At 52.1% G+C, this 19,006-nt stretch overlaps 7 protein-coding genes across 7 annotated transcripts; 4 read left to right on the top strand and 3 right to left on the bottom strand.

Annotated features, from left to right (window-relative positions):
- Positions 1–458: 458 nt before the first annotated feature.
- Z517_02978 (uncharacterized protein) lies at positions 459–1,312 on the top strand (the record flags this gene model as incomplete). The annotated part of the gene is made up of 2 exons (XM_013432086.1): positions 459–893; positions 962–1,312. The coding sequence occupies 2 exons, from the start codon at positions 459–461 to the stop codon at positions 1,310–1,312; spliced, it is 786 nt and encodes a 261-aa protein (XP_013287540.1).
- Positions 1,313–1,444: 132 nt separating this feature from the next.
- Z517_02977 (uncharacterized protein) lies at positions 1,445–1,903 on the bottom strand (the record flags this gene model as incomplete). The annotated part of the gene is made up of 1 exon (XM_013432085.1): positions 1,445–1,903. The coding sequence occupies one exon, from the start codon at positions 1,901–1,903 to the stop codon at positions 1,445–1,447; it is 459 nt and encodes a 152-aa protein (XP_013287539.1).
- A 1,203-nt stretch (positions 1,904–3,106) lies between these two features.
- Z517_02976 (uncharacterized protein) lies at positions 3,107–3,775 on the top strand (the record flags this gene model as incomplete). The annotated part of the gene is made up of 1 exon (XM_013432084.1): positions 3,107–3,775. The coding sequence occupies one exon, from the start codon at positions 3,107–3,109 to the stop codon at positions 3,773–3,775; it is 669 nt and encodes a 222-aa protein (XP_013287538.1).
- A 604-nt stretch (positions 3,776–4,379) lies between these two features.
- On the bottom strand, positions 4,380–5,339 carry Z517_02975 (uncharacterized protein; the record flags this gene model as incomplete). Its single annotated transcript, XM_013432083.1, has 1 exon — positions 4,380–5,339. One exon carries the CDS (start codon positions 5,337–5,339, stop codon positions 4,380–4,382), a length of 960 nt encoding a protein of 319 aa, XP_013287537.1.
- Positions 5,340–7,042: 1,703 nt separating this feature from the next.
- Z517_02974 (uncharacterized protein) lies at positions 7,043–8,523 on the bottom strand (the record flags this gene model as incomplete). The annotated part of the gene is made up of 6 exons (XM_013432082.1): positions 7,043–7,405; positions 7,462–7,869; positions 7,923–8,121; positions 8,177–8,201; positions 8,255–8,322; positions 8,375–8,523. 6 exons carry the CDS (start codon positions 8,521–8,523, stop codon positions 7,043–7,045), a joined length of 1,212 nt encoding a protein of 403 aa, XP_013287536.1.
- Positions 8,524–9,843: 1,320 nt separating this feature from the next.
- On the top strand, positions 9,844–11,728 carry Z517_02973 (uncharacterized protein; the record flags this gene model as incomplete). The annotated part of the gene is made up of 5 exons (XM_013432081.1): positions 9,844–9,854; positions 9,907–9,976; positions 10,026–10,106; positions 10,164–10,514; positions 10,565–11,728. 5 exons carry the CDS (start codon positions 9,844–9,846, stop codon positions 11,726–11,728), a joined length of 1,677 nt encoding a protein of 558 aa, XP_013287535.1.
- A 3,604-nt stretch (positions 11,729–15,332) lies between these two features.
- Positions 15,333–18,716, top strand: Z517_02972 (uncharacterized protein; the record flags this gene model as incomplete). The annotated part of the gene is made up of 2 exons (XM_013432080.1): positions 15,333–16,350; positions 16,402–18,716. The coding sequence occupies 2 exons, from the start codon at positions 15,333–15,335 to the stop codon at positions 18,714–18,716; spliced, it is 3,333 nt and encodes a 1,110-aa protein (XP_013287534.1).
- Between the last annotated feature and the right edge of the window lie 290 nt (positions 18,717–19,006).

The following is a 19,006-nucleotide window of genomic DNA, read 5'->3' as shown; positions in this document are numbered from 1 at the left end:
TATATTGAGAGGTATAGGAGAGAGGAGAGAGCCGACGACCCTGAGCCCGACGTTGAGCCGGACGCGAGCCAGCCTGAGCAAAAGCGGCGCGAGGTCACCTGGAATGGAAGGTGAACCGGCGGTCAGGCCTAGTGAGCCTCAAGTTTAGCCACGGCTATCCGCTTGAACATGGTCCAATAAGATATCTGTCGGCCCGCTTTTCTGACAGTCAGAAACAAGGCCAGCAGTCCAGAATCAGCCAAGAAAGCATAGATATAGGTCAGAAGTTAGACCAGCAATTTCAAATCAAGGTCAGGTCCAAGGTCAATTGTCCGTCCGTTCGGGTGAAGAGTTGGGAGATGGCAAGGTATAAATGAAGGAATCGTCGCACCGCTACCATAGGCTTCAACAAGACTCTCACAACAAAAAACCGAGCAAGGACACAGTATTTTCACACCAAACCTTCAATCTCAAGCAGAATGTCGAAGCCATCAATTCTCCTTGTCCCGGGTTCCTTCGCCCTGCCCGAGTTCTATGACACAGTCATCAACCCCATAGCCGCAAAAGGGTACGAAATAAAAGGCCTTCACAAGCCAAGTGTGGGCATTGCAAGCGGAAAACCTCGGGAAGGAGCACCACCAACCATGTATGACGACGCCAGCTTCATCGCCAAGGAGGTCCAGAAGCTCGCAGACCAAGGAAAGGACGTGATCCTCGTTAGTCATTCGTATGGAGGCGTCCCTGTGACAGAGAGCACCAAGGGATTGAGTAAAGAAGAAAGGCAGAAACAGGGAAAGAAGGGCGGGATTGTGAATTTGGCGTACATGACGGCTCTGGTGCCAGCTATTGGGCAGACAGCAAAGGACGTTCTGGGAGATGTTCCCAAAGAGCAGCAATTGGACTTGAAGGTTGATGTAAGTTTCCACCATTCTGTTTCCTGTTGTCTTGAAGCTCCCTCTGCTGATATGCACCATGAAAACAGGAGAACGGCTGGATGTATCATGATCCGGCCGAAGCATCAGCAGCTATCGTATTTTCCGATCTTCCCCTTGAAGAAGGTGCCGCCTGGATAAGGAAGTTCCCCAGGCACTCCGCTCTTAGTTTCGTTGGCGAATTGACCCATGCCGGGTACAAAGACATCCCAGTATCGTATTTGCTCTGCGAAAAGGACCTGTGCATCCCAGCAAACGTTCAGAGAGAAGGGATTGACCGGATTGAGAAGGAGAGCGGGAGGAAGGTTGATGTGACGAGTATCAAGGCCGATCACTGCCCCATGGCTGGCCAGCCCGAGGTAGTGGTCGACTGGATTCTGAGCGTTGCGGAAAAGTATTAAGATAGTGGAAGGGGGTTAAACTGAGGTCGAAGAACTAAGAAAATGACACATTTGACCAGTCCGGACATTAACTTACACAAGATGTGCCGGTATCGAACTTGAGCTTCACGCGTCGGCCTGGGAAATGGATCCTCAATAGAACAGGAAGCCCCATTTGACGGCAAAATAACTCTCAATCTTCCAGGCTTTAGGGTCCCACGTGGCGAGGCCAGGCACGATGTTGAAGCTTGGCATAGTGAATAGGTCTCGGGTGAATTCTTCTTCGTCAATGACGGCACACATATTGATGAGGTTATCTCGCATTTTGGAAAAGGGAAATCTGTCTATGCCCGGTTGATGAATCGTGAGCAGTTGAGTCGGCGTGGGTTGTAACGACAGTGGCACGGTGGAAGAAGCAGGGGGGGATAGTGCCGGAACAGCCGAGCAAGCTTTCAAGCCTAGAATCATGCCGTTGATAAACAAGGCGCTGAACACGGTGGGTGAGGGACGAATCTCATAGCTGAGGTTGGTAGTTTGTGCAGCTATTGAGGATTGAGGTGACGGACTCGTGTGCCCCATCGAGGAAGCTGGAAAATTCTCGAAACATGCCATGGTGGCAACACTGATTTGAGATCCAACCTGAGCAAGGACGTCAAGGCTGGAGGGAGTACGGTCTTCTGTTTGCGTGGCACGACTTGTATGATCCATCTCGTGTGTATCCTGTTTGGCCGCTCGAATTCGTTTGCCTGAAACAGGAATTAGCATGAGTTCTGCGCATCAAGCGACAGACAAAGCAGAAGCAGAAGCTTGGGATAACCTGAACAAGTACATCGAGTTCCAGGTTATTGCATCACCGGCCACAAGCAAGAGACAAAACGACGAACAGCTCGATTCGAGGGAAAATGTAAAGTGGTGCGACACTACAAGTTCTTGGCGAACACAGGAGGTTGAAGGATACCCACGTCTTGCACGCTGAGCCAGCTTGTCTTGTATACGCTTTCTCGTCTTTGCGTCCGCGACACCGTGCCAATTGTCTTGATCACCCAGAGGTGGCTGGAGATCTGCGGGTGGGGTCTCCATGATCAGGGTGATCAGAAAGTGTGGAGACTAGCTTCTCTTCCGCTAGTGGAAAGAAACCTTTGTAAGTACTACAAGTAGATGGGCAGCAAGGTAGTTGAATGTGGTGGATTTCGTATAGAAAGAGGACGAAGTCGTTGCAGCAAAGCCTGACTGCCTGACCACGAGTCACGTGTATTGAAAAGCTGACAAATAATTGCGTATCTCTATCTCACAGCCGACCCTACTAATACGGCGGACCAGGTCACCACCAGAACCAATATCAGCTGATGGCCATCTCTGGTAGCATCCTCCAATCGCTGGTGCCCACCTAGCCTCCATGGTCACTTTTGCTGACGGTCCCATGGTTGCGTCAGCACCCTGCGTATCGATCAGTATTCAATGCGCACAGCCCAAAAAGAGACCAGCTCACCCACTATTAACCCCCTTGAGACATTGTGTTCTGTATCTGGAATCTGCAACGCCGATCATGGCTCGCTCTGTAGCGTCACAACTGGAGCGGCTACCCCAAACAACAAATTGCCTCGAAACAGTGCCATTCGAGTGGACACAGAGGTGTGAGACCGCACAACCAGAGGAAAGACAGCGTCTGCGAGTATTCCATGAGATGCAAATGCATTTAAAGCTCTGGATTGTCGAGATACGATGAAAAATCTCAACTTCCCACGAGTCATCACGCTCGTCTCATTTATATCTATTGTCTAACTACTAGCCAGTAATCAAGTTCTTTGGTAAGAAATGCCGCTGCTCGAATTGGCGACGGTGCGCCTACACCCGTCGTTGACTTCCAACCTACCCGACTCCTTCACGGCAACGTGGACTCGAGCCTGCGCCCTCGCTACATCTGCAGCAAAAGGAATTCCTTTCCAAATTTACCACTCCACAACCCCGTCAAGCAAGGACGTGTACTATCTTGTCGGCGGCTGGCAGAGCGGTGACGATCACATTGCCTTCCTCTCGACCCCCGACGCGGTCATTCTAGCCAAGAGTATTGGCGAATACATGACCGTGGAGCTTGTGCAGCATATTGATGGAGACATTAGGGTCTTGAACAGGGGGGATGGAGAGAGGCCAAAGAGACTGAAGGTCACAACATATAAAGTTCCAAAATCAATGGCCGATAATTGGGCATTGAAGTGGAACAACAGCCGACTTGCAGGTGCTGGAGCTGGCGGACGGGATATGAGCTTTTCGGTGCAGAAACAACACAAAGCCTTCAAACAGATGGGTGAGGCGACGAATAGTGTTACTGCATTCGGCGGGAAAGAAGAGGGTGACAGCAGAACCTGGGTGTGGCTCGAGGACAGTGGCAACGAGTTTGGACAAACTGAAAGACCTGAGCTCCCGTTTGAGGGATTTGACGCAGTTCATGCCGAAGCGTTTGAGATGGAGCATGTATTGGGATAGTCGCCAAATTGTTAGCTGAGAGGTACAACAACCCAGTATAGGAGCCGATCATGCTTGTGATGTTTCCACCTCTTCTTGGCTCCGAAGCTTGTCATAATCAATGTTCAAAGTCTCAGCGCTAGAGAGTGCCGGTGTATAAGATTGTCCATATAGGCGGCAGGACAAATAAAAATTGTCTTCCGCGGCAGATGGAAAGGCTCTATGCACCAAAGATAACGAGTCTGGCGCTGACACACTGCAGGGTGAGGTGAATCTTTATGCATCAACCAGGTTACTGGATAATACCAACCAGGTAAGCTGAGTGCATAAATGGCCTAGCCCTTCTCACAGCTGCGCTTGACAAAACTTGTAACATTTACAGTCTTTCCCCATCGAATCTCCGACGAGAAGTTGGCCTTGTCATTTGTTGGTTGGAGTCGTTTGCAACGTGGAAATTCGTTTAGTTGGCAACGGGCTTAACCCGGCCTGTCAAGCGGCTGATTCTGATGATTCAGCGCTGATTACATTCCAAGTTGGTTCCCGGGCGCAAATATTGAGTGCCCGATCATTTTTGACGTCAGACTGGGGTTTTTATCGGAACAGAGAAACCTCGATGAGCAATATTTCAGTCGAGATCCATACCGCCGCCGGGGACAACGACTGGTGGGGGTTGATTCAGCCGATGATAGTCTGCCCAGTTCTGCATCTGCACCGTCTCAGACGACTGCGGCTGAACACTCTCCGGGCCTGGTGTGCTTTCGGCTCGCAATACCTCATCCCCTTCAAAAACCATAGGTTGGCATTTGAGATTGTGCAGGCACGTATCCCACGTTCTGCCGACCAGTTTGCCTTCCAACAGGCTTTCACTGAAGAGGAAAAAGCCTTCCTGGCAGCCGACAAGGTAGGCGTCGAGTCCAGCATTCTTGAGGAGAATTTGTGCGCCGTGAATATATCTAGAATAGTGGTTGTCCAAATACTTTGCCCAGCCTCTGGCAGCGGCCTGCATTGATTCGCTTTCCGACTCCATCTTGGTCCAACCGACACCGAGCGCAATGGTCGCCTCGTCAAACTCTGGTCGATCTACGGCAGTCTTTGGTGGACTAGCAGGCGCAGAGGCGATGTTGGTCTCGATTGGTAGGCGCAGCGAGGTTTGAGACAGCCTGACTGATTTGCGGCTGGTCGGCAACTTGGGCCGGGTGTACGCCGCGGCAATCTCTTCCTTGAGTGCCTTTTCATCTGCCTTCTCTTCGTACCATGTGCCCGTCTGGCTCTCCGCCGACACCGACAAGCCTGTCTTTGGGTTGAGTAAGACCATTCCCTCTCCGTAAATGGGTTCTTCTTCGGGGATTGGAGCCGGGGTGTCGACCGACGCGAAATAAGAGCCGTCCGCTTCGACGTCGAACGCAGTCTCGTCACGAGAACGCTTCCTCGACGGATTGGTTGAGATTGGAGTCACGCCATCGACCGGGGTCCAGGTGGTCGAATGGTGGGGGTACGAAACTGGCAAAGGTTCGTCTTGCTCCATTGCCTTGGGTGTATCAGAGGGAGTGGGAAGCTGATGCTGTTCCTGAGAGACAAATGACATATTTTGAGAGGCGCAAAGACAAAAGTCCCAAAGAATATGTAGTTTTTCCCTTTCCTTTTCTTTCCAAGTGATGGAACGAGGCTGGCAAAGATAGCAAACAGTGGGCAGTTAGATCCGAACCCTGCGCCGAAGGAATCCCAGAGGTCAATATGAGAAAGCGACGGGATGGATATTAGATGAAGTCGACATATGATATGGTGGAGGAGGGTATGTTCCGGAAGTAAGAGGCAGAAGTGAAAGTAAACAAGAGAAGAGGGTGGGAAGCGGGATGAGCTGAGGTATTTGAATGGGGCGCGCAAGAGGCGAAGAGGAAAGGGTCGCAATGCGAGTCTCGTGGGAAGGGAGCTGGAAGCTGGAAGCTGGGAGAAGGCGAGAAGGCGAGAAGCGAAGGAAAAGCGAGAAATCTGGGGGAACTTTGCGGTCTGCAAGATTCGTATGAGAGAAAGTGGTAACGGCGTGCTGTCAGTGGTCCAAGGTCCCCAGCAGCAGATGTGAGGTTTGAGGCGGCGGGCTTGACGGCAACGGGCAACGATGCACAAAATTCGGGATGCCTTTGTTGCGAGTTGCGATCAAGACGCCCACAAGCAGTAAAGCTCGCAGGGATTGCCAGGAACGCCGCACTGATCGGGCAATGGCCATTGGGTGAAGGCGTGAGCTGCAAGCCATCCGCATCCTGTAAGCAAAAGACTGACTTTTGTTGCGCAGTTTATCGGATCCACCGAGCCACCAAGCCAGCAAGTAGAGGCCAAACCCAACCGGCAAATAATGGATCTGTAAGGCCAGAATGGTGATCAGGCATTGGAAAGAAAGGGCAAAGGGAACAGGGTGCGCCGCCCCTTCCATCAACCCCACCGGCACCAACTATTGACCCTGGAACCTCAGGCAGCCAGTGAGAGGCTCAGGCGCCTTGAGAACTTTCTGATGGATCACCTTTTTTTCCTTTGCGATGCTCGGCGGGAAAGCGTGGATACGTGATGCAGTAACCGAGGAGCAATACGGTAAGAGGCAGTGTGGGGAAAACCACGCCAGTCCCTGAAGCCCGCAACAAACTGCTACTGGGCGCCTTTTAGTGGCCACCACGCTGGGCTTGACCCCCGGAGCTTCCCCCAATCCCTTCCAACGCCACCCGCTTAAAGGCCCGCAAGTCATTGTGTTCGTCCCTACTTTTGAGTGGTTGGACATAGTCCCGCTAACCCGTGGCCTTCCTTGCCTGCTCGCTCTGGCCACTCTGTCACATGCCTGGCAGTAAGGACTAGGATGCAGAGTGGTACGCATCTGCACATTTCAAGCCAACCATCGCCAGCCTCTTACGAGTACATCTCGTCATGGGTTTATGTCAAATTGCTCAATGACCTCGTTATTAGGTAGATGGATGGCTAGCAGCTAGCTAGACAAGTGCCTGCCAAAAAAAAAAAAAAAAAAACCAGCATCGTCCCCAAGCACCTCCTGCATTTGTTTGGCAGAGACCTCTCTGCCATTTTGCCCCTGTATATCCAAACGCCCTAAACGTGTCGCAGCAATATCATACAAGGATACAATGTCTATGTGCTCCAAGTTGGCGAGAACAATGGAATGCTCTCTGGATTTTCGCTTCAGTTGCAATACTCCAATCAACCAGTAATCCAGCCGGTGTATGGAGGAGCCCTTTTTGAATGCTCATTTTTCTTTTCTCTTTTCTTCCCAGGATCCCGCACCAATGTCTCTCATGACCCAAGACCGTTACTGAACATGTCTTTCAAGTTCTTCGTCTGTGAAGGCGCATATGTGGGAGCCAATCCGCCGAGCAAAAGGAAGATGGTGAGGAGGACGAGCGCAAAGATCAGTGCTTTTCGCATTGCTGGCTTCTGGGCACCAAACTCTGACCACGATCGACCAGCATGGGCAACGTACTGCTTGAGCTGCTCTGCTCCCAGTCTGTAGTACAGAAGACCACCAAGCGCAATTGAGTAACCGAAGAACTGGGTTTTGGTCACGGGGGTACCCCAAATCATCATGGATGCTGCCACGAGCAGGATATCTTTGAGAATGCCACAGAGAGTGAGGACCAATGAGGATGTCTTTCCAATCTGCATCATTGTTAGAGACTGGGCGACTCGGTCATGAAAGGCTGTGTGGAACTCACGAGGAAAACAACCGAGACGTTCAGGAGGAATGCGACCATTGCATTAGCCACCAGCATGAAAATCCCGACATCGTAGACATTTTGCATGCTCATTTTGGGTATCTCGAAGAATAGAGCGGTCACGCCGTTCATGACGGCGCACACAGGCGCAAAGTAGTACAGGGACACCAAGGGATCCATCTTGAACTCGGCCGAACTAAGGAGACGCTGGACCAGGACCAAGCGAGTGGCTTCGAAGGTGATTCCACCAGCCTGGTACATGAAGCCGGTCAAGTTGAATTCAATCGCGCCGTATGAGGCAATGACCACGCCGATGACGATGAAGGAGACGTTGCCCAAGGTCTTCAAACTCGGGGGGGAAACGCCCATGGCCCAGGTGGTCAAAAGCACCGCCACAGGCATGCAAGCCTTGTCAAAAGTTTAGCGCTGTGACCCAATCTCTTGACATGTGCTCAACTCACTTTCAGCATCTGAATGAAGGCAACGCTCAGGTAGAGATATGCTTGATTTCCACAAATCAAGCTCAAGCTAAAGAAGAAACCGATTGGTAGAATAGCGCGGAGGTAGACTTTGCCGGTCATTTTGACGGTTTTGCGGCCATCAAGGAGCGTCGTCGTTTTCGCGAGGAGCTGTGTCATGATAGTTGCAAAGAGCATATGCCTGGCGACCGGAGTCAGCCGTAGTCTCGATATTCGGAAGATACCATCAAACATACCATGCTGTCAATGTGATAGGAAATTCTGCAGAGAAGTCAGCCCGTTTTGCGTCAACTCTGTAATCCTGGAATACATACTGAAGCCAAGTGTATCCAACAGCCATTTATTGAACAGAATCACACCCCCGCTGAACCCAATCCATGTTCTGTAATACCATCAGTCGACCGAAGCCTATCTGGGTGAGGGACTACACCTACATCACATAGAGAGATGGGTGTAATGAGGGTTTAGGAGGTTGAGGCTTTTCTGTCGTAGGGAGGATGCTTGCCGAGGAAGCAGGGGCGGCCGGCTCATTGACTCTGGTCTGTTCACCCGACAAGCGGACTTTCTTCTCACCGTCGGCCATTGTAAGTTGCGGTGATTGAGAGCGAGCGAGGAAGTCTCGAAAGGAGAAAGGTGAGGGTGACCCCGAAAAGGTCTTGGGGCGCAGCACTTTGGCAAGGATTCAAGTCGACATAAGAGAAGGACGTGACGAGTTTGTGTAGACTACAACAGCCCAAGTTGGTGCTGCAAAGGCAGAGCGAAGAGGACCGCGATTACAAGATGTGCGTCGCGACAAGATGGGGGATTTCTGAACAGAAATTTGAGATGGAGGCTGGTGCCAGATTGAGATTATTGGGAACCAGGAGAGTATCGCCGCAGCCGCAGCCACGGCGAAAACTCTCTCCCTCCCTGACATTTAGAGCCCACCATGATGAGACTTATATAGAAACTTAGCCGAATGTTATCGGCAGCCAGCCAATCAAGACATGTGGTGCAATCTTTGACGAATCGGGCAGTCGGCAGCCAAAAGAGTCAGCCCGTCATTGCTAGAGGCAGGGTAGACACGGTTGTTCATCGTCCTGAGTGACATCGGATATCCGTTATGGTGTGCAAATCAGCTGTCTCCAAGCTATTTTGTCAAAACACATCTCGCTTGTCCGATGGTAAGACAACATTCATATAAAATGCTTGGACATTGATGGTGATGCGGATCTAACGTCCGGCGCTGGTGACGCGTGCATTCATCAAAGGTCGTTACTGTTATCAACCTGACTGTCAAGCTCCGTTCTTGGTGGGCTAGGATCGCTCTCATGTGAGTGCCCGTGGTCTCTATCAGTTAAATGATAGGTATATACATTGATATGTCAGGGATGCTGGGTAGTGTTTCGCCATGATAGAACATCCTACACCCCTTTATGCCCCTGAACATAAGGCTGCAGGATCCACGCCCCCTTTACCACGTCCATCGTCCCGTTACCCACGGTACTGAGGACGTCCGGAGGATTGCCGGAGGAATAAGGAGTTCACTGTTACACCAGTGAGAGGGGTCAATGCCATCCCCGTTAAGTACTGGGGGACTGTGGCTGAACAAAAGATACAACTTCGCAATCTGAAATCTGTCTATCCATCCCCTGCCAAGCCTGTGACGGTTGCTCCAACTGGTCCACTTGCCGAACCGCAGCGCATCTGCACCTGCGCCCCAACTTTTTTTCTGTCCAGAGACGTATTGAACTCGAGACACGGAGGGTGTCCGATGCAAAACCGTTGCTTCTCTGCCACAGTTTGCTGTATTGGTCCAGTGTAAACAGTCATTGCTGAACAAAATCTGCAGCATATAGACCTGTCCTGTCTTTTGACTTTCTTTTTGACTTTCCTTTGGCTACATTCTCACTTTGCCCTCCAAATGCCTGACATGTATGCCACTCTCTGCTACCTCAGTCACCGCTTTCTAACATAACAAACGCAGTTCCATCGACGTTCTGGTCATAGGTGCTGGCCCAACCGGCTTGGGCGCTGCCAAAAGACTCAATCAGATTGTATGTGCAGGTTTCGCGCACGAGAGGCTCCCACTGACAGGTCCGCCAGAATGGTCCATCATGGATGATTGTCGATTCAAACGAGACTCCTGGCGGTCTCGCTTCCACCGACGTGACCAAAGAAGGATTTGTATGTGCTTTGGAATACCCTAAACAAAAACAATTCAGGCGCTGACTTGTCGACCAGCTCTATGATGTCGGTGGCCATGTCATCTTCTCCCACTACAAATACTTCGACGACTGCATTGACGAGGCGCTGCCGAACGAAGACGATTGGTATACCCACCAGAGAATATCCTATGTTCGATGCAAAGGTCTATGGGTGCCATATCCATTTCAAAATAATATCTCGATGTTGCCCAAGGAAGATCAGGTGGTGTGCATGGACGGACTGATTGACGCCGCTCTGGCAGCAAGAGTCGCAAATACCAAACCCCAGAATTTTGACGAATGGATCCTGCGTAACACGGGTGTTGGTATTGCAGATATTTTTATGAGACCTTACAACTTCAAAGTGTGGGCTGTTCCTACCACCAAGGTGGGTTTGTTGGTGACATTACTTCCTGACTCGCGCTAATACTCGCGCAGATGCAGTGTCAATGGCTGGGCGAGCGCGTGGCAGCTCCAGATCTTAAGGCTGTCACCAAAAATGTCATACTCCAGAAAACGGCGGGCAACTGGGGCCCTAACGCCACCTTCAGATTTCCAGCGCGAGATGGCACGGGTGGCATCTGGATTGCCGTTGCTAAGACTCTCCCGGAAGAGAAGAAGCTCTTTGGAAAGAAAGGCACTGTCAAGAAGGTCAACGCCGACAAGAAACAAGTCCTCTTGGCCGATGGCACCACCGTCCACTACGAGAGACTCATCAGCACCATGTCTATTGACTTCTTGGCAGAGGCCATGGAGGACGAGAAACTGATCAGCTTGTCCAAGGGCTTGTTCTATAGTAGCACTCATGTCATCGGTGTGGGCATCCGAGGTACACGTCCCGAACGAATTGGCGACAAGTGCTGGCTTTACTTCCCCGAGGACAACTGCCCTTTCTATCGTGCGACCATATTTTCCAACTATTCCCCCTACAACCAGCCGCAGAAGAATGTCAAGCTGCCCACGTTACAACTTGCCAACGGATCTCGGCGCCAGAGTATGCAGGCGAAAGAGGGACCCTACTGGTCAATCATGCTGGAGGTGTCCGAGTCCAGTATGAAACCAGTCAACCAGGACACGCTTCTCAAAGACTGCATCCAAGGTTTGGTGAACACCGAGATGCTGAAACCCGACGACGAAATTGTCTCGACCTATCATCGCCGCTTCGATCATGGTTATCCTACCCCAACCTTGGAGCGAGAAGGAGTGCTCAAGCAGATGCTACCGGCTCTTCTGGAGAAAGGCATCTACAGCCGCGGACGGTTCGGGTCCTGGAGATACGAGGTGGGCAACCAAGACCATTCCTTCATGCTAGGTGTCGAAGCCGCCGACAACATTATCAACGGAGCGGTAGAATTGACACTCAACTACCCCGACTTTGTCAATGGGCGGCAGAACACAGAACGAAGACTGGTGGAGGGGGCAGCACTGTTTGGCAAGAAGGCAGGGAACGGCAATGTTGTGGTTGGACGTCGTATGACTGGCGGCAAGACGGAGCTGGGTGGGCGAATGGAGACCAGCGGGAAAGAGGTATTGAATGCCAGCGGCGGGACCGCGACTGCAATGAAGGACGGTAACTCGAGGGTTCTGAACCGCAACTGGTAAATGTCAGGTGTGAGCTGGTCATGAGGTTTGAGCGTTTCTTTTCGGTCTTTCGTATTGGACATATCCCTTTCGCTACGCGGCATAGAGCGGATTATCCACGTGGGCCAAGAAGACGCGGGTCACTGCGCATGCTACACGGGATCATGGGACAACAATGATGGAGGGTTTAGAGCGGCTTGCCCTTTACGCAAATACTAGAAGAGGACGGTTTGAAAAGACAGCATAGCGACTTCTAGAACACATTTGGTCATTGATCGGTTCTCCGTTCCATCCTCCAAGCCCGATTGAAATGAGGGTTGATGCCGTCTTAGCGAGGGCACGCGAGGCACAATCTGTCTCGGGTGGAGGAAGTGTAATTGCTTCCGATGTATCGACTACTCGGTCTCTCGGTAACTCGTCCTCCCCCCAGACTTTTGTCCCCTCCAACACTTTCTTGCCCCGGATGTCCGGTAATCAAGAAAATGCGGGGGATGGGTGAGCCGCTAGATACATACACCAAGTGCTCGGGACTTTATTATGAGCACTTCTCCTGTTTTAGGGAACCCGGCCAGCCCAGAAAATTTTCGACATGATCACCTGAGATGGGGTGTGGCGAATCGGGGTTTGCGTTTGCGAGTGTGATTGCGACGGGCTACATGGTATGTACCTCGTATAGGTACCGAGTACTTGTACTCGTGAGTAAGTAAGTGGCTCTTCTCTTCTGCCGAGTTACCAAGTTGGGCAGTGTCGGGATGGAGACAGATGAGGTAATAATGACTTTCTGCCGTCACCGCCGCTTGAATGAAAAGAAGAAGGCGCGATTACGAACAGGTTAGGGAGCGCCGTGGAGAATGGCCTGGCGTATCTACTAACTACCTACTGCTTGCAACGAGCACAAAAGTACAAAGGGAGACATACACGCACACATGTATGGACGGCCATTGCTCAGTCTAGGTCCTGAGTAACAAGACCCCGTAGTTGGTCTTGGGTACAATCACGATACAGGTACAGGTACAAGTACTCGGTACCTAAGTACATAACTACCAGATACATAACTCATAGGTAGCGTGTACCGAGAACCTCGTGGTCTCGTACAAGTACACAAATCAAGAAGCTCGAAGCAAGTGGGTGTAAGGAGTTCCCCCGCTGTGGAGCCATGAGAAATGCCTCATGGTGTCATTGAGGAATCCGAGGCAAACAACAACATCATCATCATCGTGATCCCCAATTCCAGCCATGCCGGACTGCGCCTCTGCGTGTTATACGAGTAGGGATACCAGTATGTACCTGTACTCTGGAGTCGGTTACTTTCCAATCCTTTGTAAAGACCAGGGGTTGCCTTTAATAATCCCCCGCTGTTCTCGAGTCAAATCCGACTGTTGATCATCGCAAGACTACGAATACGTCTCTATGTCGAAAATGGGCCCCAATTGTAGGAACCCCTTTCAACGCCGGCGCTGATGTCGTTTGAACATTTGAACACGGCAAAATCTCGCAGTAGCGTCTGAATTCGATAGACCGGCTTATAGCTGTAGTCTCGTGTGCCATTTTGGTCACTGTACCTCCTCCTGTGCAGATCTTGGTCACCGATCTTTGGATCACCCTGGATCCACCTGCCGCGTTATTGATGTCGAGGGCACTCGTGCGCCAGAACAGAACTCCAGGATAGCCACAGACTCAAGGTGGTGTGCACCAAAATAAAACAAGTGACCAGTACATAACCTGGCTGTTGCTGGAAACCGGTCGGAGTTCGACGTGTCATTACGAAGGCTCGTTCGTAGGGTTGACAAACACGATGAGAGATGCTATGGATGATCTGTCATTGTCAACGACCGTTGGCCAAGCTCAATCGTGTCGCATTTAGCCGTGGGAGGTAAGGAGCATCTAGTTCTCAGCTGTAAACTCTTATACATTATAAGCACAGCTAAATGATCAGCAATACCGGAACTGGACGAGCGAGGCTTCATCTACCGACGTTGGGGTAATCCAGCCGGTTACCGACCTGTAGCGACGTCGTGATTCTCAACGGTTGTTCGTCCTGCTTGCTCCGGTCCTAATTCGTCTCTATTTATTCTCCAGCGTCATATTTGTCCATATCGATCATCTTAATACTCCGGTATCACGAACTCTCTTGTAACATAGAGAACTCGGCGTAGGGGGACTAGTACATCCGCGCATAAAAGTGGAGAGCGGATTGGAGTCTGCGGTGTTCAAGGTTTCAGTTGATTCTCACTGGTGTCGCGTCATCGTCATATGATGTCGTGGCAGAACCGGCGGGTGATAAAGAATAGGGAGTCAATGGAGCGTAATCGAAGCAGAAAGTCAGATTGGATGGTGCAATCGATCGAAACGAGTTCGTGACGATCGAGAGTGCAAGCCGAGGACGAGGCACACATCACGTCAGTTGCCTGCGGAGAAGACAAAGAATTGGATGTGTTCCTGAATTTTTGCCCACCGTCCCCGCCAACCCGCTAAACCGCCCAAATACTACGGGTCGAATGTGTCCAATCACCGCCACCACAATTGGGGTTCAATTTGTGCTCACAGTCATTCCGAGCCTAACCGCATGCGACGACATCCGGGCGCTGGCATCAGATGTGCCAGTTATTTCTGTTGAATGTCTTCTGACTCGGCAAAACACGTCCCCAAACAGGTCGTGCAGACCTTGGCTAAGGAATGAGGACATCAAATTCACCCCAAAGGCACCTATAAGAACGTGCCCTGAGTGTTGAACAGACAAGACAGGCCCCCGCTGGGCTGGCACTGTAGGAGCAGGGGGGAGCCCCGTGGTGCATCACTTTGGGCTACTTGGCCACCCGTGGCCGGGGCCACTATTCCTACGTAAGCCTAGCCATGTTCTCACCCGCAGGGGCGGTGACGGGCTGCTCGATCGCTGGACCAGTAGCCAAAGGCCTGGAATCATCCCCTCTGCACGAGCACCAACAAAAGACTTTTCCTGCGCTTGTGACCCGTGACTTTTTTTCTTTTGGCCTGGTGAGCCCTTTGTCCTCTGCCCTTTTGGCCTGGGATGAGCCCCCCTTTGCCCCCCTAGCCGTGCCCATAATAACTGGACCTTTCGGTGGTGGCAGCCCGCTGCAGGTGTTTGGTGGTGGCAGTGACCCAAAAAAACCAACTAACCAGACAACGACTAATACTCGTCAACCTGCTGCTTCTCCACGATTTACTAGTAAAGTCGCAAGAAGTCCCTCGATATCCATCATACAAAGAAAACACCGCATTACCTCTACCCTCAAACCTGCATCATCTTCTGTTTTGCTTTTTCTGACATTCTTCCCATATGCTCTCCCCACCATTGACCTCAACCAATTCTCGACCTATCTTCTGAACCCGTCATCTTTCTTACGAGTTTCCTTTCTTTTCTTTGTATCTTCTCCAAAACGGTACGTAGTTGGCTTCTCCAATTTCAACCCTTTCGAGTCCTTATCGTCGGAGGGAGTCAAAACATCCCACTCGCAAAACCTTAGCATCTGCCAGGGCGGTGAGTGAGATATGGCTCTGGGCGAGTAGCTCTTTATACTTTGCGCCCTGTCCGACCTCGATAGCTTCTCATCGCATGCTGACGTTGTCCCTGTTACAGTCGGCATCAAGCATTAGTTTGCCCATCATGTCGGCCGCTCAAGTCGCTCCCACCATTCCTCCTCGTCCTAGTCGAGCTCAGCAAGCTGCTGCCCATGGCGCAGGAAAGCTGCCCGACATCCCTCCTCGTCCCATAAACAAGCGTATTGAACGCTCCATGTCACCCTCCAACTTCCCTCGCTCTCCTCTGAACGAACCATGGTCCGCCAATCTCACCCGTCACAAGGCCAATGAGCAATCCTCTGCGGAGGGAATGCCTCGCCGTCCCAGCGTGCAGCACCTGCCATCCCTCGGCCAAGAAGGCATGGAGTATGGCGAGATCATGGACATGGGCATGGAAATACAGACCGATACGCAAACGAATCAGCAACCGCCAGTCTCGACTCTCGGGTCGGATGCGGCGGCTCAGACCAGAAATATCGCACAAGACCTCAAGTTGTACGCCCCAAAGCCTTCGCTCCCCAAGTCAAGTGCGACTGCACAGGTCCAGGCTGTCACGCGGACCGACTCCCAGCAAGCTGCTTCCCACGGCATCGGGAAGCCGTCGACTCCGTCACAAGATGAGGGTGAAGGGTTACAGCAAGTGAGGACCCGGTCAAGTTTCTCTCGGCCCTCATCTACAATTGGCGGCGAGCGTCGTCCCTCTGTCTTTGGAGATGACGAGTCTGGTCCCGCAGAACTCGGCATCCGAGTCCCCATCAATCCTTTGTTGGGAGATGTACAGGCCCCTTCCCCTGCGCCGGGTCTGACTCCGGCTCATACTGGCACAAATGGCGACAAGAGGCGGCCCACTCACTCGCGGGCAAAGGCGAGCAGGGAGATCTTTACTCCTCCTGGGTCCTATGGTCTCCATGGTCATGGCGTTGTTCCTGAAAACAAGTTCGAAAAGGACTGGTATGCAAAACACCCCGAGGCGGCCCAAATCGAGGAAACCCATGGCCATGGAGTGTATGAAAGCATCGGCAGTGGCCGCGGCGCTTTCGCTTTGAGTAGTGATGATCTGAACAAAATTGTGCGGGAGACAGCTAGTCGCGGATCAGGACTCGGTACGTTGTTTGCTTTGAGAAAACATGGCATACTCTAACTCACTTGACCAGGAACCTCAGGATCAACTTATTCCTACCCTGATGAGCAAATCGGCTATCTGGCCTCGGATATCTACATCTCCAGGTCTCAGCAAAATACTCCCAACAGTCTCGCAAAGACTCTTACCAACACCTCCCAACCTGCCCTCGAATCCCCACTGAGGAAAGCCAGTTTCCCAGCGGACGATACCATTCCAGCTGAAGTCCGACGTGGCCGACTTTCGATTTCCAGTAGGCATGACGATCACGATGCCATCGAAAGTGAACAGGAGGGAGAGGTCCATGTTCCGGTGGGCCGACGGTATAATAAGATTTCAGGCGGCGAGGAAAGCATGAACGAAACACTGGACACTCGGCCGCTGGTCTCGCAGCCCAGTCAGGACGATGACCACCTTCAGGAATATGGCTATTCGGTGCCGATCCTCGCGGCGGACGAGGTCGCGAAGGAACCCGGTTTGGAACTTCTGCAGCCCGCCGTTTCTCCCAAACAGGAACGCCGTGGAAGCCTTGAACCTGCAAGCGGTGATGTCACCCCAGGATCACGTCCACCAAGCAGACCTACCAGCATGTACAGTCTCCACAGCGCTAACCACTCCTTGGCTCGATTTATCTCTCACACTGAGGAACGAGACGCCATGCACACTCCGCTGGAGGATGTACATGAATATGAGCCGCTGTTCCCTGAGGACGATGACAAGAAGCCGATCAATCACGCCGAACGATTCAAGCAGAGACCTGAAGCTCTCAAGCAGCGATTCCCCAGCCAAGACATCTGGGAAGATACACCAAGTAGTGCCCATCACTCCGCTACCGTCTCCACACCAGATCTTCCCGCCAAAGCTGAGGAGGATCTTTCTGCTAGTAAGACGTTTGAACCTCCGGAACAGGAAGCTGCCCGAAAGGAAGAGCCATCTGAAAAGGAAAAAGCCAAGTTGATCCCAAAGGAACAAAGACTGGCACAATCCCGCTTTGCGCCTCACCTTCGCGACGACATGCCTACCAGACCTGGCATGGTACCTAGATTTCCCAGCCAAGATATATGGGAGGACAGCCCAGACAGCCACCACCTAGTTACAACCATCTCAAATCTACCAAGAGAACAGCAAGCAGAAGAGGAGACCTCACCGGAAGCTACAGTGAAGCCAAGCATACCTCCACGCCCCGCTAAGAACAGGTTAGGTGAAGGGGCTTCCTCTGCTCAGGTTGCACCGAGTGTGCCGCCCCGGCCACAGAAAGCACTCGGCGCTGTGCCACCACTAGGTGTTTCCCCGACTGACGCCGCAAAACCCAAGGATATCTCACCCACAGAACTGAAGAAAGTTCCCAGTATTCCCGATCGACCGAAACCTCAGATTCCGGCTCGTCCAGCAAAGAAACCTGCTGGAGAGGGGCTGGCGAAGACCATTTCTGGCGGTTCGGCAGGATCGGTCGAACAGGAGAAGGTTTCCCCTCCCATCGCCAAAGCTAAGCCACAAATCCCTGCCAGGCCTGTGCCAGGCAGTAAAATTGCCAATCTGAGGGGGAACTTTATGAACGATCTCAACCAGAAACTTGGCCTGGGACCGCCCAAAGAGAAGGAGCCAGAGCCAGTGGCTGAAGAGGTGAAACCTTTGGAAGATGCACGCAAGGGTAGAGCCCGAGGTCCACAGAGGCGAGCACCGGCCAAGTCTCCGGCCGCTGTGGTGAGACCAATGGGGTTTTCCATGTTTTCACCGCGGGCTTTGTGGACTATAGATGACGTTGACGAGTTGAATGTCTCTTCCACTGGACCCTCTGCGCCTGCCCCGACTCTGCAGCAGGGGGGATCTGCGAACCTGGACATTCCGGAAAAGCAGGCTGAGCAGTCCGAACAAACCGCTCCGGCACAAGTCTCTCCGCCAGCCCCTACAGATGTGACCGATGATGGCGAGGCTGAGCTCAAGACAGAGGCTGAGGTTGAGAGTCAACCGATACCGATGGCGACTAATATAGCGACAAACACCGCTGGGGAACTCGCAGACCCGGAGCCCACACCTGGGACGCCTATAAGGGAGAAGTCCAACCCTCTCAGTCGAACTGACTCAGCCGAGAAAGTGGACAAAGAGGGCGAAGAGGTTGGACTCTCTCAACGGACGACGGCAAGCGGTGCTCAGGAGACCGGTTTAGAACTGGAAAGAGAAGAGCCTGATCCAAGTACGGATGCAATTCCTGCTAGCAAGCACACAACCGCAAGCACGCTGGGGGACACAGTGCCCCTGGAGAAGAGCCCAACCCCCGACGAACCACGGACATTGAGAAACACGCTACCAGAAGGCGAGCCGGGGAAGGCGAGCACGGAGGAGGTGTAGGCGCATTCGTCGGCCTGAGATGTAGTGTGTGGGTTTGTGTGTGTGGCTTGATCTGCTAGAGTGCAGAGCACGGAGCCTACGGCTCTCTGGGTATATGGGTATGTAACTACAGCAGCGAGAGCTGAGAATAAGGGAATTCGGATAAGACAAAGGGGCAAGCGTGTTCGGGAAACTGGCATAGACCATCCAGCCAGGAACCGATCCAAAAAAAAAGCAAAGATCTTCTCTATTGCTTTTTCTTCTCGACTTGGGGGCTATTGTTTCGTTGCTTAGAATCAGCAAGAATCACC

Source organism: Fonsecaea pedrosoi (genome assembly GCF_000835455.1).
Source record: "Fonsecaea pedrosoi CBS 271.37 unplaced genomic scaffold supercont1.2, whole genome shotgun sequence".
NCBI lineage: Eukaryota > Fungi > Ascomycota > Eurotiomycetes > Chaetothyriales > Herpotrichiellaceae > Fonsecaea > Fonsecaea pedrosoi.
This window is presented reverse-complemented; position numbering and strand designations above follow the sequence as displayed.